Genomic DNA, 20,112 nt, shown 5'->3' on the forward strand with positions numbered 1-20,112 from the left:
GACACACATGTAAATTCCTCAACTAGCTATTGCATACTTTGTATGGCAAAATATTTCAACATTAGGTAAACTTTTACCTTCATATATATAGAGAGATTGCTATCCTCAACAGAATCATTGCTCTTGGTGAATGAATGTCTTAGTAAGTGAAATGGTCTTAGAGACTGGAAGCCCAGTCCAGTCATTAAAGGTCAAGATCCAGAGTTAAACAGATGAGCCCTCAAATTCTGAATTCTATCATATGCTAGCTTCATTCACTTGAACACATTATATTAACTTGCTTAAGCTTTAATTCATCTGTAAAATTGGGACTATAATAGTACAAAACTAGGATTATTGGATGGATTAATGATAATAGTAAAAATAAAATGTGGTTGAGTTAATTTATGTCTTTATACTAACGTGCATAGGACTAGATTATCTTTTATTTGTGATATACTTTCATTCATAGGCCCAAGTGTGGCCTCTTTCGTTTTTATTTATATATCCTTATGCACTTACTTATATATTTTCTTATTATTAGTAATATAAATATTTGTGAATCAGCCACCCAATATAAGAATTAGAACATTAGCAATTATTTGCACCAAACAAGAGCTTCCCCTAATCCATTCCTCTACCTTTCCTTTCTTAATTCTCACATTCATTATTAGCTTGCTTTTGAAACTATAGCTTTATTACATATTTGTATTCCTAAAAATTATATTGTTTAATTTCATTTGTTTTTAACTTTTATAAAAAGGGTCAGATGTTAAATCTTTACTAAAGTGCTGCTAGGAACACTCTTGTTCATGTTTCCTATTTACCTTAGTTTTTCTTAAGTAAATACCTAGAAATAGAATTTCCTGAGTTATAGGATATGGGAATAGTCAACATTAGATAATGACAGACTTTCCAAAGTGGTTGTATCCACTTACATTCTCAAGAGCATTGTATAAGGCATTCTGCTAACTCACATTCTTTCCAACATTTGGTATTATCACATTTTGTAATTGAATGGGCATAAAATTATATATTGCTGGGTTTTTTTAATATTTATTTTTTAGTTGTAGTTGGGAGCAGCAATACCTTTATTTTATTTATTTATATGTAGTGCTGAGGATAGAACCCAGGGCCTCTCACATGCTAGGCAAGAGCTCTACCACTGAGCCTTAGCCCTATATATTGCTGTTTTAATTTTCCTTTCCCTGTCAATAATGGAACTGTCTCATCATTTTTTATTATAATTTTTTTTAGTACCAACGATTAAATCCAGGGGCACTACCACTGAGCCACATCCCCAGCCCTTTTTATACCTTTTTTATTTTGAGGCAGGGTCTCACTAAATTGTTTAGGGAGGGTCTCAGTAAGTCACTGAGACTGGCTTTGAACTTTGATCCTCCTGCCTCAGGCTCCCCATTCACTGGAGTTATAGGCATTTGCCCTTATGCCTAGCCATCTCATCATTTTTTATGAGTCACATGAGTCTTCTGTTAAATTCCTATTCATATTCCTTGATCACTTTCTGTCAAATTGTCTGTCATTTCTTGCTATTAATTCTTTGTTGGTTCATTATGTTATGAATATCTTCTCCTAACTGGTATTTTCTTTTTTCTTTTTGTAAGATATCTTTTGATATTTGAAAGTTCTTGTAGTCAGTTTTATCTTCCTTTTTTCTTGCTAAGTGAGTTTTTTATGTGTTTAATAAATTCTTCTTTACCCCCAAGTCAGGACCTATATGCCTGCACATTTTCTAATAAAATTTACTTTTAACATTTAAGTCTTTAATTTCTCTGGAATTTGTTCTTACATATGGTTTGAGGTAGGGATCAATATTATTTTTTCCAATACAGATAACCGTTTTTTTACAAGTCCACTTACTGAACAGACCTTCCTTTGTCCATTGGTCTGCCATATCACTTCTATCATATATCAAAGTTCCATATATACACAGGTCCTTTTCTGAGTTCTCTATTCGGCCAAATTTATTTTTCTGTTTCTGAATAAATACCATGCTATTTTCATATACTGTAGCTTCAAAATAAACCTGTTAACTAGTGAAACAATACTGGACTAATAAACATTATTTTTAATGGTTTTTTTAAATATATTTGTTAACCATCCCATCTAACATGTTTGCTTCTGGTGACATATATAGTCGGAGTTGTTGCTTTCTTTTGAAGCAAGTATGCTTCTGAGATGTCTCATTACTTTGGCCTGTGAGTATATATTTCTCTGATGTTTATCAGTGATTCTGTCTAAACATCTGCAGTGGGAAAAGACCAAAGGCCAGATCCCAGTGAGTCAACATCCAGTGAGCTCAAGGAAAGGAGGACAAGCACTAGAATGGAGAGTTCCAAGCACTAAGCTACCTTCATTTCTCAGACTGGTATCATGCCATCAATAAACTCTCCAGGTTATAACCCTACCTGGAAACTCACCTCCACCACTGACAACCTCCATCCCTGTCCAAGGAGAAGCAGCCTGAAAAGAAGGCACTTCTAGATTGTACATCATCATTCCTGAGGGATAGTGGGAGTGGAGCAGTGGGAGCAGCCAATCCTGACCAGTTTTCTATACTCTGGCTTCTGTAATATCCTGATTGTTATCCTTATGAACACTAATTCCAGTGGTCTGAGCCTCTGCCGCCAATTTCCACAGAAGCTCCCTGCCCCAGGCTACAGATGCTTGAACGTGTGCACGAGCACACATTCACTCACACAACACACTCATGCATACAATACTTACAGCACACATATATACACATGCCAGTTCAAAAAAAAGTTCCTCCAAGATTTACCTTGGGTTAGGAAATTAATTAACTATCTTGGAAAAATCCAAGGTTTTACATAGATTGATATTAGACCAAATTATGAAACAAGTTTCCCCAGAGCTTTAGCTACTCCAGGCAGCCCAAGATCCAAAATCTCCTTCACAATGTTTACCTATTGGAGTCTCCCATCCTTATTATCCATGGAAGGTCACTTCTCTATTGTTTGCTTTCTTTCCATCCCATTAATTAAAGCTTATTTGTTCCCTATTCACAAATAAGCTTTAATTAACCTAATTGCTATGGTATGAATGTATATATTCCCCTCCAAAATTCATATATTGAAACCTAAGGACAGACTTCTTATGAATGGGATTAATGCCCTTATCAAAAGGCTAGAGAAAACCTGTCCCTCCTTTAACCCCTTCTAGGAAACAGAGAGTAAGACTTGACCAAATACTAAATCTAATGGCACCTTGACCTTAACGCTACTAGCCTCTATCCTGTGAGAGATAAATTTCTATCATTTATAAGTTATCCAATCTAAGGTATTTTGTTAGTAGGTATTAGTTAAGGTTTTAGTAACTCCAATGGACTAAGACACTAATCATGATGCTAATAGGAAAAAAAATCAAAATATCAGAGAGGAAGGAGACCTAGAGACTTTCTCTTCAGGACCAAAGTGCACTTTAATAGTGATTTCCAAAATGTTATTACATTTTCTTTGTTTACTCACTCCAAAAGAATGGGCTTTGAGAAAAGCAGCAGCAGGCTGGTGGAAGAGATGTTTTTACAAATACATATTTTTTCAACTTTCAAATTTGAGTAGAATCACAAAACCATAAAATATTATAATTCTATGAATGCTTATAAGTGAATAACACCAATAAGTCAACTTTACCCATTTCGAGTCTTATGAATCACAATGTACTTCATGATTTAGCATATATAGGATCTCATGCAATATGGCCCAAACCTACCGTTTCGGCCCCATCCTTCTTCCTCCCTCATTACTATCCAGATGGAACACTTTCAGCTTTTTCCCACTTCAAAATACTCAGAGGGCTGGGATGTATTTCAGTGGTAGAAAATGTGCTGAGCCTACAGAAGGCCCTGGGATTTCCAGCATCAAAGGAAAAACAAGCAAACAAAAAACAAACTCAGAAACTTTCTCTGGTAAGGCTCTCCTCATATTCCATACCCAGACTATCTCCTACAGATTCTTCAGATTTCATTTCAACTGTCATTTCCTGAGGAAAACTTCTTGACCTCCACCCCTCAGACTAGATCAGAACTCCTTAATTACACAATCTCATAGCATGCGGTACTTTTCTTTTAAAGCATTTGCCATAATTATAATTAATGGATAAAATAATGTAAGGAAGAGGGAAATTGGTATAGTACACTGGGAGTCAGAAAGGAAAGCATTTTAATTCAGTTTTTGAGCAATATATTTTGGTAACTATTATGTTCCCGCATTATATTAGGTACTAGCAATACAGTGGGGGAAATGGCAGTCCCCTCCTCTTCACTTTAATCACCCATTCTTGAGTCCATACCCTGGATAGAACACCAACTCAAATATGACAACACAGATCGTGATTCCTTCTCAAGATCTTTCATTTCATCTTTAATTCATGCTCCAGACTCTTAAGCCCCCCATTTCCTCTCTAGTCTCCCTGTCCCTTATCTTCACTTCTTTCTCTAACCAGACAACATGATACGTATTGTCAGTAATTCTCTTGCTGAATCCCCAACTCCCTGTTCTTTTGACATTCTATAGGATCCACCTAGCAAATTCCAGCCCTTTATCAATGTGACATCTAAGCTATTAATCATTTTTACAAAAAGTCCGATGGTCATGTGAATTGATAGTTCCACCAATTCATGTTTTTCTCTTTTCTTTCTTTTTTTTTTAAATTTGTTTTTCAATTGTAGTTGGACACAATACCTTTATTTTATTTGTTTATTTATTTTATTTTATTTTTTTATTGGTTGTTCAAAACATTACAAAGCTCATGATATATCATCTTTCATACATTTGACTCAATTGGGTTATGAACTCCCGCAACTAAGAACAGAACAGGGAGGAAGAGCATGAGGAAAAGATTAATATTTGTTTATTTTTATGTGTGTTGAGGATCTAACCCAGGGCCTCACACATGCTAGGTGAGCGCTCTACCACTGAGCCACAACCCAAGCCTGGTTTCCTCTTTTCAATTGGACTTTCTTGAACTTCTTATGTCCCAGAAAGTTTTATATGGGTCCTAATCAATTTCCTATCCGATTCTCATTGCAGATTTTTCAAACTATCACAACTCATTTAAATACCTTTACCCTTACACTCTTTGCAGATAATCCGCTTCCTATTTCACAGAGGAAATAGATACTAAGGGTGAACTTTCCATACTGCAAACCTCCCACTTAGCTAAAGGTAAAACTGTCCTTGCTTCTGTTCCCCACCCAAATCAGAGTAAAGGTAGTATTTCCCCTTCTAACTACAAAAAAGTCTCTTGTCTTGAGGAATGGCTTGTCTTCTTTAGGATATCTTCAATCACCTTTATTTCAACTGTTCCCTCTTTTGGCTTATTTTTTTAAATATTTATCTCACCACTAATTAAAAAGAAGAGAAAAGAAAAGAGAAACACCAAACTTGCCACCTGACTCTACTTCCCCTTCTATCTTCATTTCTTCAAAACTAGTTTATTTAAAAAATGTTCTACGCTCACTTTTCTTCACCACTCCCCACCTACCCCAATTTGTCTTCCATCCCCAGCACTCTGAAACACTTGCAAAGATCATTATCTCTTTGTGACTAAATCCAGTGAATTCCTTCAAATCTTTATCTTGCTTAACATCTTTTCAGTGATTCAAAAATATTCTTTCCCTAGATTTTAAGAAAATTTCCCTTTTCTGTCTATTCTCTTATTCCCCTGGCCTCTATTTTTTGGTGGGGAGAAAATACTTCTCTTTATTTGCTTACTTTGTGAGTGATAAAAAAATACTATAGGATTCTGCCTTCTCCTTCATTCTTTTTTTTTTCTGAAAACAAATTATTTTCTTTATTGTTAGAAAATCATATATATCCTTCATTCTTGATACTCTCGTTGGATGATACTGTCCACACCATTGATTTCAACTACCAATACTATCAATCTTTACATTTTCACCCTAGATCTTGCTCCTGAGTTTCAGAATTATATATGCAGAACTTATAAATGTCAATCTAGAACATTTGACTCCTAGCACAACTCATTTTGCTCTGGTACACAGACATAATATGTATTGATTTCCGCAAGTTATATAACAGTCTTTCATAATATCTTTTTAAGAATAAAAGCTAAATGTTTAAATGAAATAGGTTATAATGTTCTTTGAGGGCTGGGACCATATTGCATCCACTTTTGTATGTTCAGTGCCCAGCAGAGTGAATGTGAAGTGGTAAGTTCTCAGTGATTGTTTGCTCCTGTGAACAACCTGAGAGCAATCTTCAACATCTCTCTCTCCCATCCTTCACATCTTATCAATGCCTTTGTCAGATTCCATCACTTCAGCAGCTTTCAACCTAGTCACAGAATTCCTCTAAAGAGGTGTTTAGGAAAAACAGTGTGGTTAGAAGGGGTAAGAGAGACCTTCATAACCTGGTCTGCATTATCTTTCAGTTTTATCTGCAGACAATCTCATCACTAGATGTTCCCAACTGACAGTAGTTACCTGAGCATATCACACCTCAGCATACCTTTGGGATCTTTGTTTATCTCATTTCTTCAAATCTTCATCCAATCTTTTTTCACCTGGCACTTATTAGGCCTTTACAATTCTGATCAGTCTTTTTTTTTTTGGGGGGGGGGCTCCCCTGGGAGCCCTTAGACGAAACTAAATGCCTCTCCTCTGAGCCCATTGTGCAAACCCCTTAATTGTGCAAACCCCTAAATTCTTCCATGTTACATTAAAATTATTTGTTTATGTGTCTACCCTCCTCACAATAATCCTCTGCGATGTGTGCTGTTATTTAGCACTATCTAACAGATGAGAAATTCAGGCAGGGAGAGGGGCAGGTTAAGTAACTTCCTCAAAGTTACCAGTTAGTAAGTGGTGGAGCCACATTCACTCCTAAGTTGGATTTTGAGCTTCCATTCCAAACCAAAAATACTTATTTATGCTTTTATCCCAAACATCTACCAGGATAGTCAGAACATGAACATAATAAACATCAAACTAAATAGCATTTGGTGAATTCTGCTTAAAAATCTTAGGAATTCAAAAAGTACTAAGATATAATCTTTACCTTCAAAGAAGTTTTGATCTAGTAGAGTTGGGAAGATAGCAAAATATTCCAATAATAGAAAGAAAGAACTAATGGGGAAGTAACTGAGAGTTGATAAGCATATATATTGAATCATTGGTATTAGAATGTCAAGGACCCTCTTTTAAAATTTTATCCCAGAATCTTCCAGGAGCTCATATGAATTAAAAACTTAAACATAAGATGTAAAATTATAAAACTTCTAGAGCAAAATATAGGTGAAAATCTTTTTGACATTGATCTTAGCAGTGATTTCTTAGATATGACACAAAAATCACAGATAAAGGCAAAAATAGACAAGTGGGACAACATTGAACTAAAAAGCTTCCATACAGCAAAGGAAATCATCAATAGAATGAAAAAGCAACTTAAGAATGGTAGAAAAAATGTAACCCATATATCTGATAAGAAGTTAATATCCAAAATATATAAGGAACACCTATAACTCAATTGAAAACAAAATCAAATAAAAGGGACTTTTATTTATTGGGTTGTGCAACTCAGTGGTAGGGTGCTTGCCTAGCATGTGTGAGGCACTGGGTTCAATTCTCAGCCCCACATATAAATAAATAAAATAAAGGTCTATTGACAACGAAAAAATATTTTAAAAAATCAAGTAACAGAGGGGAATGGGAAAAAAAACAAGGAGAGAAATGAATTACAGTAGATGGGGTAGAGAGAGAAGATGGGAGGGGAGGGGAGGGGGGATAGTAGAGGATAGGAAAGGTAGCAGAATACAACAGTTAATAATATGGCATTATGTAAAAATGTGGATGTGTAACCGATGTGATCCTGCAATCTGTATACGGGGTAAAAATGGGAGTTCATAACCCACTTGAATCTAATGTATGAAATATGATATGTCAAGAGCTTTGTAATGTTTTGAACAACCAATAAAAAAATCAAGTAAAAAATAAACTGATTAAAACATGAGCAAAGAATTTGAATAAACATTTATCCAAAGACAATACACAAATGGATATCAGGTAAAGGAAAATATGGTCAACTTTATTACTCACCAGGGAAATGCAAATCAAAACCAAAATGAAATATCACCTTATATTTTATAGGTGGCTATTATCAATTAAAAAAACAATAGTTGCAAGGATGCAGAGAATTTGACACCTGGATGTGGAGAATTCAATACACTCATGGTAGGAATGTAAACCATTGCAGCCATTAATGAAAACTGAAGTTTCCAAAAAAAATTTTTTAAACTATCATGTGACTCATCAATCCCACTTCCATGTGCAGATTTTTGCATAGAAATCAGTTGTATCTCAATAAAGGTGTTTAAAAAATAAAATAAAAGCACCAAAGAAAGTTTTCCTCAAAGAACCTCAATCCTCTAGTTTATTTCTATAATAGTATCTTGTATATAGGGGCACCCACATTTTCATTAACCTGGCAAACTGATGCATGTTTCACAAATACCCATATTTTCTATGAATAAAGGCATGGGCCAATAATTTGGATTTTTTCATGTACTTTCTGCCTTTGTTAATATAAAAAGTAAAGTTATTTTTAGCTTTTTAATTTATTTTTCCTAAGCAAAGTCATCTAATAAGGATTTTACTAGTTTTTAATTTGAAATAAATTTAAATCCAGGCTTAAGCCTATTAGTATATTAACTTACCTTCAGTTCTGAAATGATAAAACAATAAAAATACAGATATTGTTCATAATAAAGAAAACAAATGGTACATATCTTGTTTTTCAAGTTCACAGGCTGTCTGCTTCAGCAAAGTATCTACATACTGCAAGTTTTCTTTCCTCAAATTTTGTAGCACTTTCATTACCATGTTGCTAACTCCTCTCCTCATTCCATGCATTTGTAATTCTACTTTACACAAGTGTGGTATAGAATTAATTCTTTTTCTAATATTTATTTTTTAGTTGTAGTTGGATACAATATCTTTAATTAAATTTTTATTATTATTTATTTTTATGTGGTGCTGAGGATTGAACCCAGGGCCTTGTCCATGCTAGGCAAGCACTCTACCGAGAGCCACAACCCCAGTCCTAGAATTAATTCTTATCTCAGTTTCTCACCATCTTTCTTAATTCTTTCTCTGTGAACACCCTTTTGCTTTTGGAAGTGCTAACCTTTATTATTATTATTATTATTATTATTATTATTATTATTATTCAACTCAATAACAAATATAGGGACTAAGCATAAGATGGGAATGTTGCATTTTAAAGGTCAAGTAAATAGAAATCTGGAGATTAGAGAGCTCTACCTCACTTATTCTAAAACCAGAGATGAAAATATGGGAACCATATGAAATTTTCTTTCTTTTCTGTATCCCACATCTATTATCCCATTTGCCTGAGGGCCTCTGTGGTAGTAGTGGGAACAGGGAGAAAGGAGAGAGGAAGGGAAGAAGAAAGCAAGAGTTGAATAAAATTAAAAATTGCAAAAAATGCATATAGCTATCATTTAATGGGAAATATAAGCACCTAAGAGACATACAAGATTGAAATAGGAGAGAGAAGAGTAGGTCTTTTGTATCAAAGAAACAAACTGAATCTGAATCTGAAATTTCAGTATTCTAAATTAACCTACCTATAGTTCTTCAGGGGTATATTTACAACCTAGTCGTCATTTTCAGTAATACACTCATTGCATTTCCACATGTGTGAAGCTGATTTGGGGCACAATCCGTCCTCTCTCTCCCCTACCTCTGGCCTCTCTTTCTCCAATCTGAAGATACACAGCACACTCAACTGAACTCTGGTTTTCCAAAAATGTTTTAGTACTCCCAGCCACCCCTTTCTTCTTTCTGGTCTCAAATCAATTTTTATTCCCAGATTGTGCAAGTAGGTAGTTGGTTGGCCTGGTTATCCTATTAAAATAATCAGATAAAAATGAGTAAAAATTTTTGTTCAAAAGGTGTATTTTAAAGGAGGAGGTTGTTAATTCTAGTAAGTCTATGTGCATTCTCTGGTTCTTGTATAAGTGACTTTTCATCAATTCCCAGGGAAAAAAACTCTACCCCCAGAACAATTAAAACACAACCATTTAAGTGGAAAATGTATATAGGAATTATTTTTGAAATGAGGTACATACGACAGTTCCTGCTCTAGTTAGAGGAACCTTCATTTACTACTCCCATCAATCCAGAAATCTGATCAGCCTTTTCCCATTTCTCCCCTCACTTTGACAAATAACATACTTTGCAGTAGAATAAGGTATTTTTTGGGGAGAGTGAAGAGCAGAAGCACACTGAGCAGTGGCAGGCCTACAATCCAGTCAGTCTTGCACTAACAAAATAAAAGAAAGAGGAAGGGATGAGAAGATACATAACACATATTAACTTTCACTAAAAATTAAAACTAAAGAAAAGTTGTAAGAACAATACAGCGAATGACCATATAAACTTTAGTAATACTCATCAAGTCAACATTTCTAATTTGTCTTACTTATCTTTGCTCAACCATTTGAGAGTAAGTTGCACATATCACAAACTTTTATCCCTAAATATTTTAGTAGTATTTCTTAATAAGGGCACCCTTTTTCATAATATAGTACAATTATGAAATTCCAAAAGCTTAAAATTGAGATAATACTTTTGTCTAATATTCAAATTCAAATCCATATTCAAATTTCACCAATCATCCTTTATAACATGTTTTTCTAGGATCACACATTGCCATAACTGGCATGTCTCTTTTATCCCTTAAATCTAGAACTGTTCCTCAGCCCTTTGTCTTTCACGACACTAACATTGTTTAAGAGTACAGGTCAGGTATCGAGTAGAATGTTTCTCAATGTACATTTTTCTGATTGTCGCTTTTTGTGATGGATTCATAATATACATTTTGTTTCCAGGGATATTGAATACGAAATATGTCTTCAATGCCTCACATCAGGAAGCACATCATGTTATTTTATTCATTAATAGTGACATCAACTTTCATCACTTGGTTAGGGTGGCAGCTGTCAGCTTTCTTTACTGTAAAGGTGCCTTTGCTAACCCTTTCTAATAATAAGCAATCCAAAGATACTTTGAGATTGTGTACATATCATTTTCCCCAGATTGTTCCACCCAATGATTTTAACACCATTTAACAGATTTGTCTGAATCAATTATTACCATAATAGTTGCAAAATGGTGACTTTGTAGTTTCACCATTTCTTCTACATGCATTTGTTTGGCATACCACTGTCAAGAACTGTAATTTCTCCCCCCTTACATATTTATTTAAAATATATTGTATTTTATTTATTTATTATTTATTATATTATTATATTTATGTATTTAAAAGTTAAAGTGAAAATATGGGTTCTTTTTAAAAATCCAATGTTTTATAATCCATATCTATCATTATTCTTTTTTGATACTTAAATTGCCTCTGATTTGGTAAGTGGAGGTAACTTCAAGCTGTCTTCTTTTGTCTTTTGACATATCCTTGATATATACAAGAAATCTCCTTGCTTTCTGGTACAAAATCTTTTAAGAGCACTTTATACTTTCCTTGTCTCTTCCTTCAAATGAGCCAATCTGCTAAGGAGTCTGGCTCCTTTTAGTGGAGAACGGTATTCACAAACCAAGATCTGGAGGCACATAATATATTTCAAAATATTAAAATTTTGCTGTTCCTGTTTTACCATATGAAAGACTGGTGTGATAATTCATAATCCTAGCATTACCTGTATGACCTTGTCAATTCCCTTCATTCCTTGCTGCCTCCCTCGTCATATCAAACGGAACTGGATTAAAAACACATTTCTTAATCTTTTCAGGGTCACTCACAGGTTGGGAATCCGATAAAAGCTATGATCCCCTTTCCCCGGGGACACTCTCAAATAAGCAAAACTTTCCCTACAATTTCAGGGCGTTCCAGCTTCCAAAGGCCACTGGAGCTTCCAAATGCCTGGGTTAAGAATCTCTAGGGTCTGTCTCTTCAATTCTGTGAGTCTATATGCTGTCAGAATGAGTCTTTAGCGACATCAAAATGTGGAAGGACGTATATAGCAACAAAATGAGAAAAGGACACAAAGAAAGAAGCCTGTGAGCAACGCGTTACTCAGCCACAGTTCTTTGCTGAAGCCAAATTTAGGGAGCACTCTACTCATAGGTGAGAGATTTTGGCGGGAAGGTCCGCAGGTGGGCGGAGAACGCCGGGGCAGAGCAGCAGCCCACAGGCCAGATGCAGGTCGATGCACACCTTCGATCGGCCCACCAGGGCTCGCTCTTGCCCTTCGGCTGGAAGACCGGGAAACCGGGCGGGCCGGGCGGCGACCCCGCCCCTGGCAGCAGCGAGGCGGAGAGAAAGCGGAGGGCGCCGAAGCCCGGAAGGAACGCGCCGGCCAGGTCCGCGCCCCTCCCGGCGCGCCGACCCACCCTTTCTCCCTCCCGCCGCCTACGTCGGCGGTGCTCCGGTCGCCATGGTGACCAATCGAGGCCCGGTCCCGCCCCCGCCCCCTGCCCCGGCCCCCTGACGTCGGCGCACGTCAGCGGCGGCGCGCGCCTGGCTGGGCCCTGCGGAGCGGGAGGGAAGGAGCGAAGGAGCGATCCGAGCGGCCGTCGCCCGAGCCGAGCCGCGCAGCCGGTCCGCCCGCCCGCTCGCGCTTCAGTCGCCGTGTCTAGCAGCGGGGCCCAGCATGGTCATGGCGGATGGCCCGAGGCACTTGCAGCGCGGGCCGGTCCGGGTGGGGTTCTACGACATCGAGGGCACGCTGGGCAAGGGCAACTTCGCGGTGGTGAAGCTGGGGCGGCACCGGATCACCAAGACGGAGGTGCGGCCCGGGGCTCGGCGGGAGCGTCCGAAGAGAGGGTTCGGGAGAGAAGCTGTTTACTGAAAGGGCAGGCTGTAGTGGTGCGACCGGGAACACCGGAGAGGCCGCGCCACTTGCTTAGGCAAGCGGGCCTGGGACCGTGAGGACCCAGAGGTGCTGGGGGTCGGTGAGCAGCGAAGGGACCCGGGCCCGGTCACCCAGACCCGAGTGCCGTCCGTATGGAGCCCGGTTCCCCCGGGCTTTGCCTTCCCCTACGCCACCCCCGGTGGCCCACGGAATTTCTCCCAGAGCCTCCCACCCGGGCCGTGACCTGGTCTGTGGCCTCGGCTCCGGAGCCCAAGTTCCGCGTCTTCCCCGCTTTCGACTGGGGGTGGGGTGGGAGGGGAAGTCTCGGTGCTCCCGGGCTGCGCGGTGAGAGATGTCGCCAGCCCGTGGAGGGGACCTCCTGCGCTCAGGCTCCGCTCACGGGGATCGCGCGGCCCCCGACCCTGGCTTTCCTCCTGCCCAGCTAAGAAGGGGCCTCCGTGTCCGGGAATGCCCAGGCAGCCACTGTCCTTCTTTCCCTCCTTTTGCCTTGCAAGGTCTCTGATTTGGTGCCTGGCTAGCTTGATCTCTTGCCTGAGGTATTTCCATCTAATACTCCAGACAAAAGAACTGGTTAAAATGGTCATCTCGATATTTGTACAGTTGGTGGGTTGGTTTTACTTGGGTAGGGTTGTCCCTTTACCAGGTGTGCATTCTGTCTGTAAAAATGAATTTCTTAAACCACTTCAGAATGCCTCTCTACTCCTAAAGCCCTCAACTGCTTCCTGACGGCGAATCCAGCACCCCCCCCCCCCATCCATTGCACATTCTAATGCACCGCACATATTTTCTCACAAGTCTCTGTTCTTACCTAACCCGCCCCCCTTCCTTCCACTGCTTCAAGCTGCTCTCCTCAGGGTCTCTATTTTAAGATGTGCAAATTAAATATCTTGGCGGGGGGGAAAGATAGAAACAAAACCATTCTTTAGAATAAAGCCTAGTGGTTTTGACGTACTCTATTCTGCCTCGTTGTAATTGTCACTGGAGTTTCACCCTTTTTCAGTTTTCCCCATAGTTTCATCCTGTTCCTTCCCTCCCCCCGCCCTTGTTAGTACTAATGCACTAGACTTTGAGGACTTTGAATTTAGAATAAAGTAGTACTTTTATTTTTTTCTAGGATGACTTACGTAAGGCGAAGGGCATTTGAAAAGTTGAATGATTTTAGTAGTAGTAGTATTTAAAAGTTTTGCTTAATGTCCATTTTTAAAAAGAAGGGGAATATATCATGTCATCTTCACTTTTTGCCCTCTACTGATCCTAAAGCAACCCAAATCTGAATTATTTGAGGCATTAGGACCAAGGTCACAAATTTTTCTTGCACAAATTTGGCGGTGTTTCCATTGTTAGCGATTTAGACTGAGATGTAATGATAATATGACAATACTGACATTACTAAATCTTTGCATAGTGTAATCTGATCCCAGTATTTTTTTTTTTTTAATGAAGAGAGTGGTTCATTCCATTAAAGAGCCATGGCTGAATGTCATGCCATTTTCCTTTAAGTTACATAAAAAGGAAAACACTTAAAACGTGTATTTCATATGAGCCCTTGTTTAATGATTATCTAAAAATCAAACATATTGCACAGAATCTCTAAGTATAGAGATTCTGCAAAACTTTTGAGCTGTATTATTACATGACTGAATATCAATCCCATGGTTCATAATATTTTTTCAACAGCTCTTTATTAGTATTACTAGTAAATTTTACTTATGTTATTTTGTCAGGTCAAATTTAGTTAATATAACATCTGTTTAAGAACTCTATTAGTGGAAGTGATGGTAACTGATACTTTCTCTTGAGGTTGACAGTTCCAATGGTGTCTCTTTCAAGCTGATACAGCTTAATGAGCTAGGGGGCACTGTGGAGTAATGCCATCCTTCGGCTGTCAGATAGCTTGAGATCAAATGCATTTGTAATTGAAGTTACCAGTCAAATCATGAAAGAGCACTCAGATCCTAAATTGTGTATATATATTTATGAAAAATAATTTGTGTTAAATGCTAAATTGCTGGTTTGCAGATCCCATTTCCCTTGTGCTTCTTAAAAGAAATTATCACTGATTAAAATTAAAAAAGAAATAATGTGAACATCACTAAGTATGAGTGTGAGCTTTTGTGGTAATTTGGTGTGATTGAAGATGTTAAGATAGAGATGGATGAAGAAAATGGCCTGGCAATTGCTGAACAAAAGTGTTTGGAGATCTTAAAATATGTAAAGTGGATCTGTGAACTTTCACACATAATTTGCTTTAAGAATTGTTTAGCAAGAACACAAATACAGTGGTTTCTTAAAGTATACTATTTGTTGCCAATGAGTTTTTCTTTAAATCAGTAATTATTACCTTCATTGGATAAATATTTGCATCTTTGATAAATACAACTACCTTAAAACTACATTGGGCTGGAGATGTACCTCAGTGGTGAAGTGTTTGCTTAGTAAAGCCTAAGGCCCTGGGTTCTGTACCTAGCACCACAAAAACAAACATCACCACCACCACCAACAAAAAACCCTAATGTTTTATATGCTTTAACATCAATGTAAATTTATGTGTTTTAAAACTCAAAGATCAGCCACGTGCAGTGGCACACGCCTGTAATCCCAGTGGCTTGGGAGGCTGGGACAGGAAGATCACAAGTTCAAAGCCAGCTTCAGCAATGGCGAGGCACTAAGTAACTCAGTGAGACCTTGTCTCTAAATAAAAATACAAAATAGGGCTGGGGATGTGGGGATGTGGCTCAGTGGTCCAGTGTCCCTGAGTTCAATCCCCGGTACCCCTCCCCACCCCACCCCATCTCCCCAAAAAAACTCAGAGATATTTTTTCCCAAGTTTGCTCATGGAGAAAATTTTAGGGCTTAGCTTAAACATCTGTGTGATGAACAATTGAATTCTTTTATTTTTAATTGATTCTTCTCCATCTCTTTATCTGTATCACTCAAAAATGATAAATTTTCTGCAGAGTTTGGGAGATCCAAATCTGTTTCCCTTTCAGGGAAAAAAATTAGTAGAAAAAAGAGATCTTCATTTTGTCTAATCTATCAAACAGTTTAACATTGTTTAAGAAATATATTTACATCATCTCAAGCGATATATGTATGTTAGATCTCTATAAATTTTACATTCAGAATGGAAGGCAGCTGGTGGTAGAATCTAACTTCCTAATATAATACTTCATAAAAGCTTGTAGTACTGGTTTGTGGCTTATGAATTAGAGAAGCTAATTTTATAAAATTAGTGTAATGGGAAAAGGATAATAGCATTTAGGCTATTAAACTATTTTAGGAAATAGCAGTTGCTAGTTTTCTAGTCTGTGAGTATCCTTGAGTAATGTTTTATTTTATGAATAAAATACTAGGAAACAACTTTTTCCTTCTAATTAACTGTGTAGTTTTTTTTGTCTCTTAAGCAAAATTATGAAAAAGCCCTTTTGTGCCCCTTTTGTTGTTTTCCAGTGGTTAAAAAATGTTTCGCTATAGAAAATGCTAAGAATAAAGAGGCATATAGTACAAAAAATATATAATTTTTCCAACAATGGGAATAAACCATTTGTAACATTATGTCACATTTCCATCTAGTCTATTTAAATGTGTTTTTCCATAGATGAAAGCTCATGATACACATATATAAGTTACATTATTTTTTTCCATTTAACACTAATGCTGAAGCATTTGCTTATTGTGTATAACTTTATAACAAAATTTATAATAGTTGGATAGTGTTCTGCCTTGTAAATGAATCCCCCTTTTTTCCCCTACTTTTTTAATTGGTGCATTATAGTTATACATGCTGATGGGAGTTGTTGTAATTCATGCATGCACAGGATGAACCCCATTTTACTTAAAGTTTCCATTATTGTTGAATATTATTTTTTCAGTTTTCACTTATAGTAAGTAATTGGCAAAGAACATTTTTGTGTCTGTATTTACAATTTTTTTTTTTAGGAAGAAGGAATTGCTGGTAAATTCCTAGAAGGGAAATTCCTAAGTGAGAAGGTATTATTTTTACATTAAAGAGCTACATATTTTTATTACCAAATCTATTATATTTACTATTGAGAAATTTAGAGGTTTAGATAAATGAAAATAGTTACTTATAATATCACAACTCAGGGATAACTATCATTAGTTATTTTCATCTCTTTCCTATGATAGATAACTGAGTTTTCCTCAGCATGGTGCCTCTTGTGTTCTTATATAAATAGCATGTAGATGTGTGGTCTAAGGAATCTTAATAGATTTTTCACAGAGGTTCTAAAAATTACCTTATTAAAATGGCATGTAGGTGTTAGGCTACTTACTTATCCTTAAGAGAACCTGGAATGCAGAACTAAAATCAAGGACATTCTGAAAACTGCTTTTGTTCACTGAAAAGCTGTCCATGTGCATTTTGGGACTTTCATATTTAGGTTTAATTCTTAAACTACTACCTTAAAATCTAGGATTTTTTAAAGGTTTCCAAACAGTTAAAGTACAAAATCGTCTTTCATAGCAACGACAGAAACAAGAAAAGGGGATATTACACCATGACTATAATATTTATTGAAGAGAACTTATTTTTTAATGTGTTTGGACTATATTTACTATTTTTTGCTTTCAAATTTTAAAACTCATTTCAGTAATCTTGGTATCAATCTTGCACGCACTGGAAAATATTCTAAATTTCAAGAAGCAGTGGTACTATGTGTAATCAAAGGACTTGTTATCAAATAACCACTAATATTTGTATTTAGGCCTATGTATGACCTTAATTGTGTTCAAACAAATTGTATTTGTCGGAGAATATACATGTGCTTTATTAGAAACATTTTCTCATCTCTTGGCATCACAGACAAAAAAACAATTGGTAAATTATCCTACTAAATATTGAAAATTATCTTGTTATTTTTCGGGAAGGAGAAAAATGTTCAAAATAAGAGTTGTGTAAATTTTTATGTTCCTTAGAAACTTTTAACTTTGACAGACTTTAATGTGTTCTGATTTTATATCCTCTGGGAAATTTTATCTCAGTATCAGACAATTAAGAAAACATTTATTTGGAAATAACTGAAACTGGCTTCTTTCTCTTGTTGGATTCACATGATGACATTTGATTTATGGCCCACTGCTGATTTCAGGTCAGCAGTGATGTCAAATGGATTCCAGAATTTCTTCTAATATCTTTCTTTCCTTTTTTAGTGAACCTACTACCTTTCCTCCTTCTACTTCCATTTTTTATTTCTTAAAAAAAATGTACATATTCATTTATTTGGTACAAGGGATTGAACCCAAGGGCACTGGACCACTGAGGTACATCCCCAGCCCTTTTGAATTTTAATTTTGAGACAGAATCTTACCAGGTTGCCCAGGCTGACCTCGAATTTGAGATCCTCCTGCCTCAGCCTCCTAAACTGCTGAGATTATAGGCATGTGCCCAGCACAGTCTATTTTTTACTTCACATATTATTAACGTTGGACTGGCTCTAGCTCAGTGGTTCCTTCAACACAGAACTTTACAACCACATATTATTAACATTTCCCACCCCTCCAAAAAAAATCTGTCTAAAGCATGGTTAAGCTGGGCACTGTGGCACATACCTGAAACCCCAGCAACTTGAGAGGCTGAAGCAGAAGGATCACATGGTGAAGGCCAGCGTCAGCAACTTGTTGAGGCCCTAAGTAATTTAGTGAGACCCTGTCTCAAAACATTCTTAAAAAGGGTTGGAACTGTAACTCAGTGGTTAAGAATCCCTGGATTCAACCCCCAGTACCAAAAAAATAAAATAAAACATTGTTGAATAGTATTCTTGAATATGATCCTCCATGTTCTTTTATTTGTTTGCTTGGTGTTTGTTTTGTTTTTTGATACCAGGGATTGAACTCAGGGGCACTAAACCACTGAGCCATATCCCCAGCCCTATTTGGTATTTTATGTAGAGACAGTGTCTCTCTGAGTTGCTTAGTGCCTTGCTTTTGCTGAGACTGACTTTGAACTCAAGATCCTCCTGCCTCAGTCTCTCAAGCCATTAAGATTACAGGCATGCGGCATGGCATCCTATCCTCCATGTTTTTTTTTTCCTCCGTGTTTTTATTTAATCAGTTTCCTATTAGTAAATACCTAGTTTATTTCTCTCTCTTGATTTCTCTCTAAAATAATCTTTCAGAGGGTATTCCTCTACATACACTTTTGTGTATGTACCTGATTATTTCTTAAGGGAAATTCCATAGAAATGGAATCCTTACGTCAAGGAATCTGTACATTACCTGTCTTATGGCATGAGATGCCAAATTACCCTCCAGAAAAGGAGTACCCATTAATTTTCAAAAGGAAGCACACATAGTTTTCAGGAATACTACTTTTTAAATCTTTGCCAGCTTGGTAGAGGGAAGTACTATTCTTTGTGATTTTTATTTTTTAATTGTTTCCATTTTGTTATTTAAATTTGTGTTATTTGATTAATTTGATTAAAGCATTATGGCTATTTGCATTTCTCTCTTGAATTGTGTTTTCGTCCTCTGGCCCATTTTTAAATTACACTGTCTTTTTTGTTGATCTGCTTAAACTTTTTCAGGTAGGAAATTATTTTTAATTGCTTCTTTTATAATCTTAAGAATTCTAAGTTCAATTTTTGTGGTTATGAAAGCATAGGGCCCTTTACCTATCCTCTAGTCTTTTTTCCTTACCCACTGTTACAAAAAGTCAAATATAAACGAGAATTTATTTTATTGTCTAAATACAAATATTTTAACATCAAATTACATGGGGGGAAAAGTTTAGCTTATATACTATGAAAGAATAACTAGAGAATTTTGTGTTAGTTTTCGTGTTTTTACTGCTTTAAAAAATCCTGTCATTATAGACCACTCATTCACACTGACTTTTCAATCATCTCATAGGCTGCTATCTTGTATTTTCACTGGTGTTTGATAAACAGACACTCCTTCACGAAACAATGGAGCTATATCCTAATAAACCCATTATAAATTGACAGTATTATGAATTTAAATGCATTTACTATACCTAACCTACGAACATCATCACTTAGCAATGCACTGTACTATAGAGTACTGGTTGTTTATTCTTGTGATAGCACAGCTGACTGGGAGTTGCACATCACTGCTGCTGCCCAGCGCGGAGAGAATCTCGACAGACATTGTTAGCCAAGGAAAGGATAAAACATTTGAAGCACAGTTGCTACTGAATGCATGTCATCTTTGCACCATCTAAAATTGAAAAAAATCTTAAGTTCA

At 36.9% G+C, this 20,112-nt stretch overlaps 1 protein-coding gene across 3 annotated transcripts in view; it reads left to right on the forward strand.

The window, feature by feature from the left end:
- Nucleotides 1-12,538: 12,538 nt before the first annotated feature.
- The window catches only part of Sik2 (salt inducible kinase 2), a 117,523-nt gene continuing 109,949 nt past the window's right edge, over nucleotides 12,539-20,112 (forward strand). For all 3 annotated transcript variants that reach the window (XM_026392509.2, XM_077796902.1, XM_026392508.2), the window contains exon 1: nucleotides 12,539-12,801. In XM_026392509.2, coding sequence (XP_026248294.1) covers nucleotides 12,667-12,801 — 135 coding nt within the window. In that variant the 5' untranslated portion in view covers nucleotides 12,539-12,666. The remainder of the gene's footprint in view (nucleotides 12,802-20,112) is intronic.

This window comes from Urocitellus parryii, chromosome 4, assembly GCF_045843805.1.
Source record: "Urocitellus parryii isolate mUroPar1 chromosome 4, mUroPar1.hap1, whole genome shotgun sequence".
In the NCBI taxonomy this organism is placed as follows: domain Eukaryota; kingdom Metazoa; phylum Chordata; class Mammalia; order Rodentia; family Sciuridae; genus Urocitellus; species Urocitellus parryii.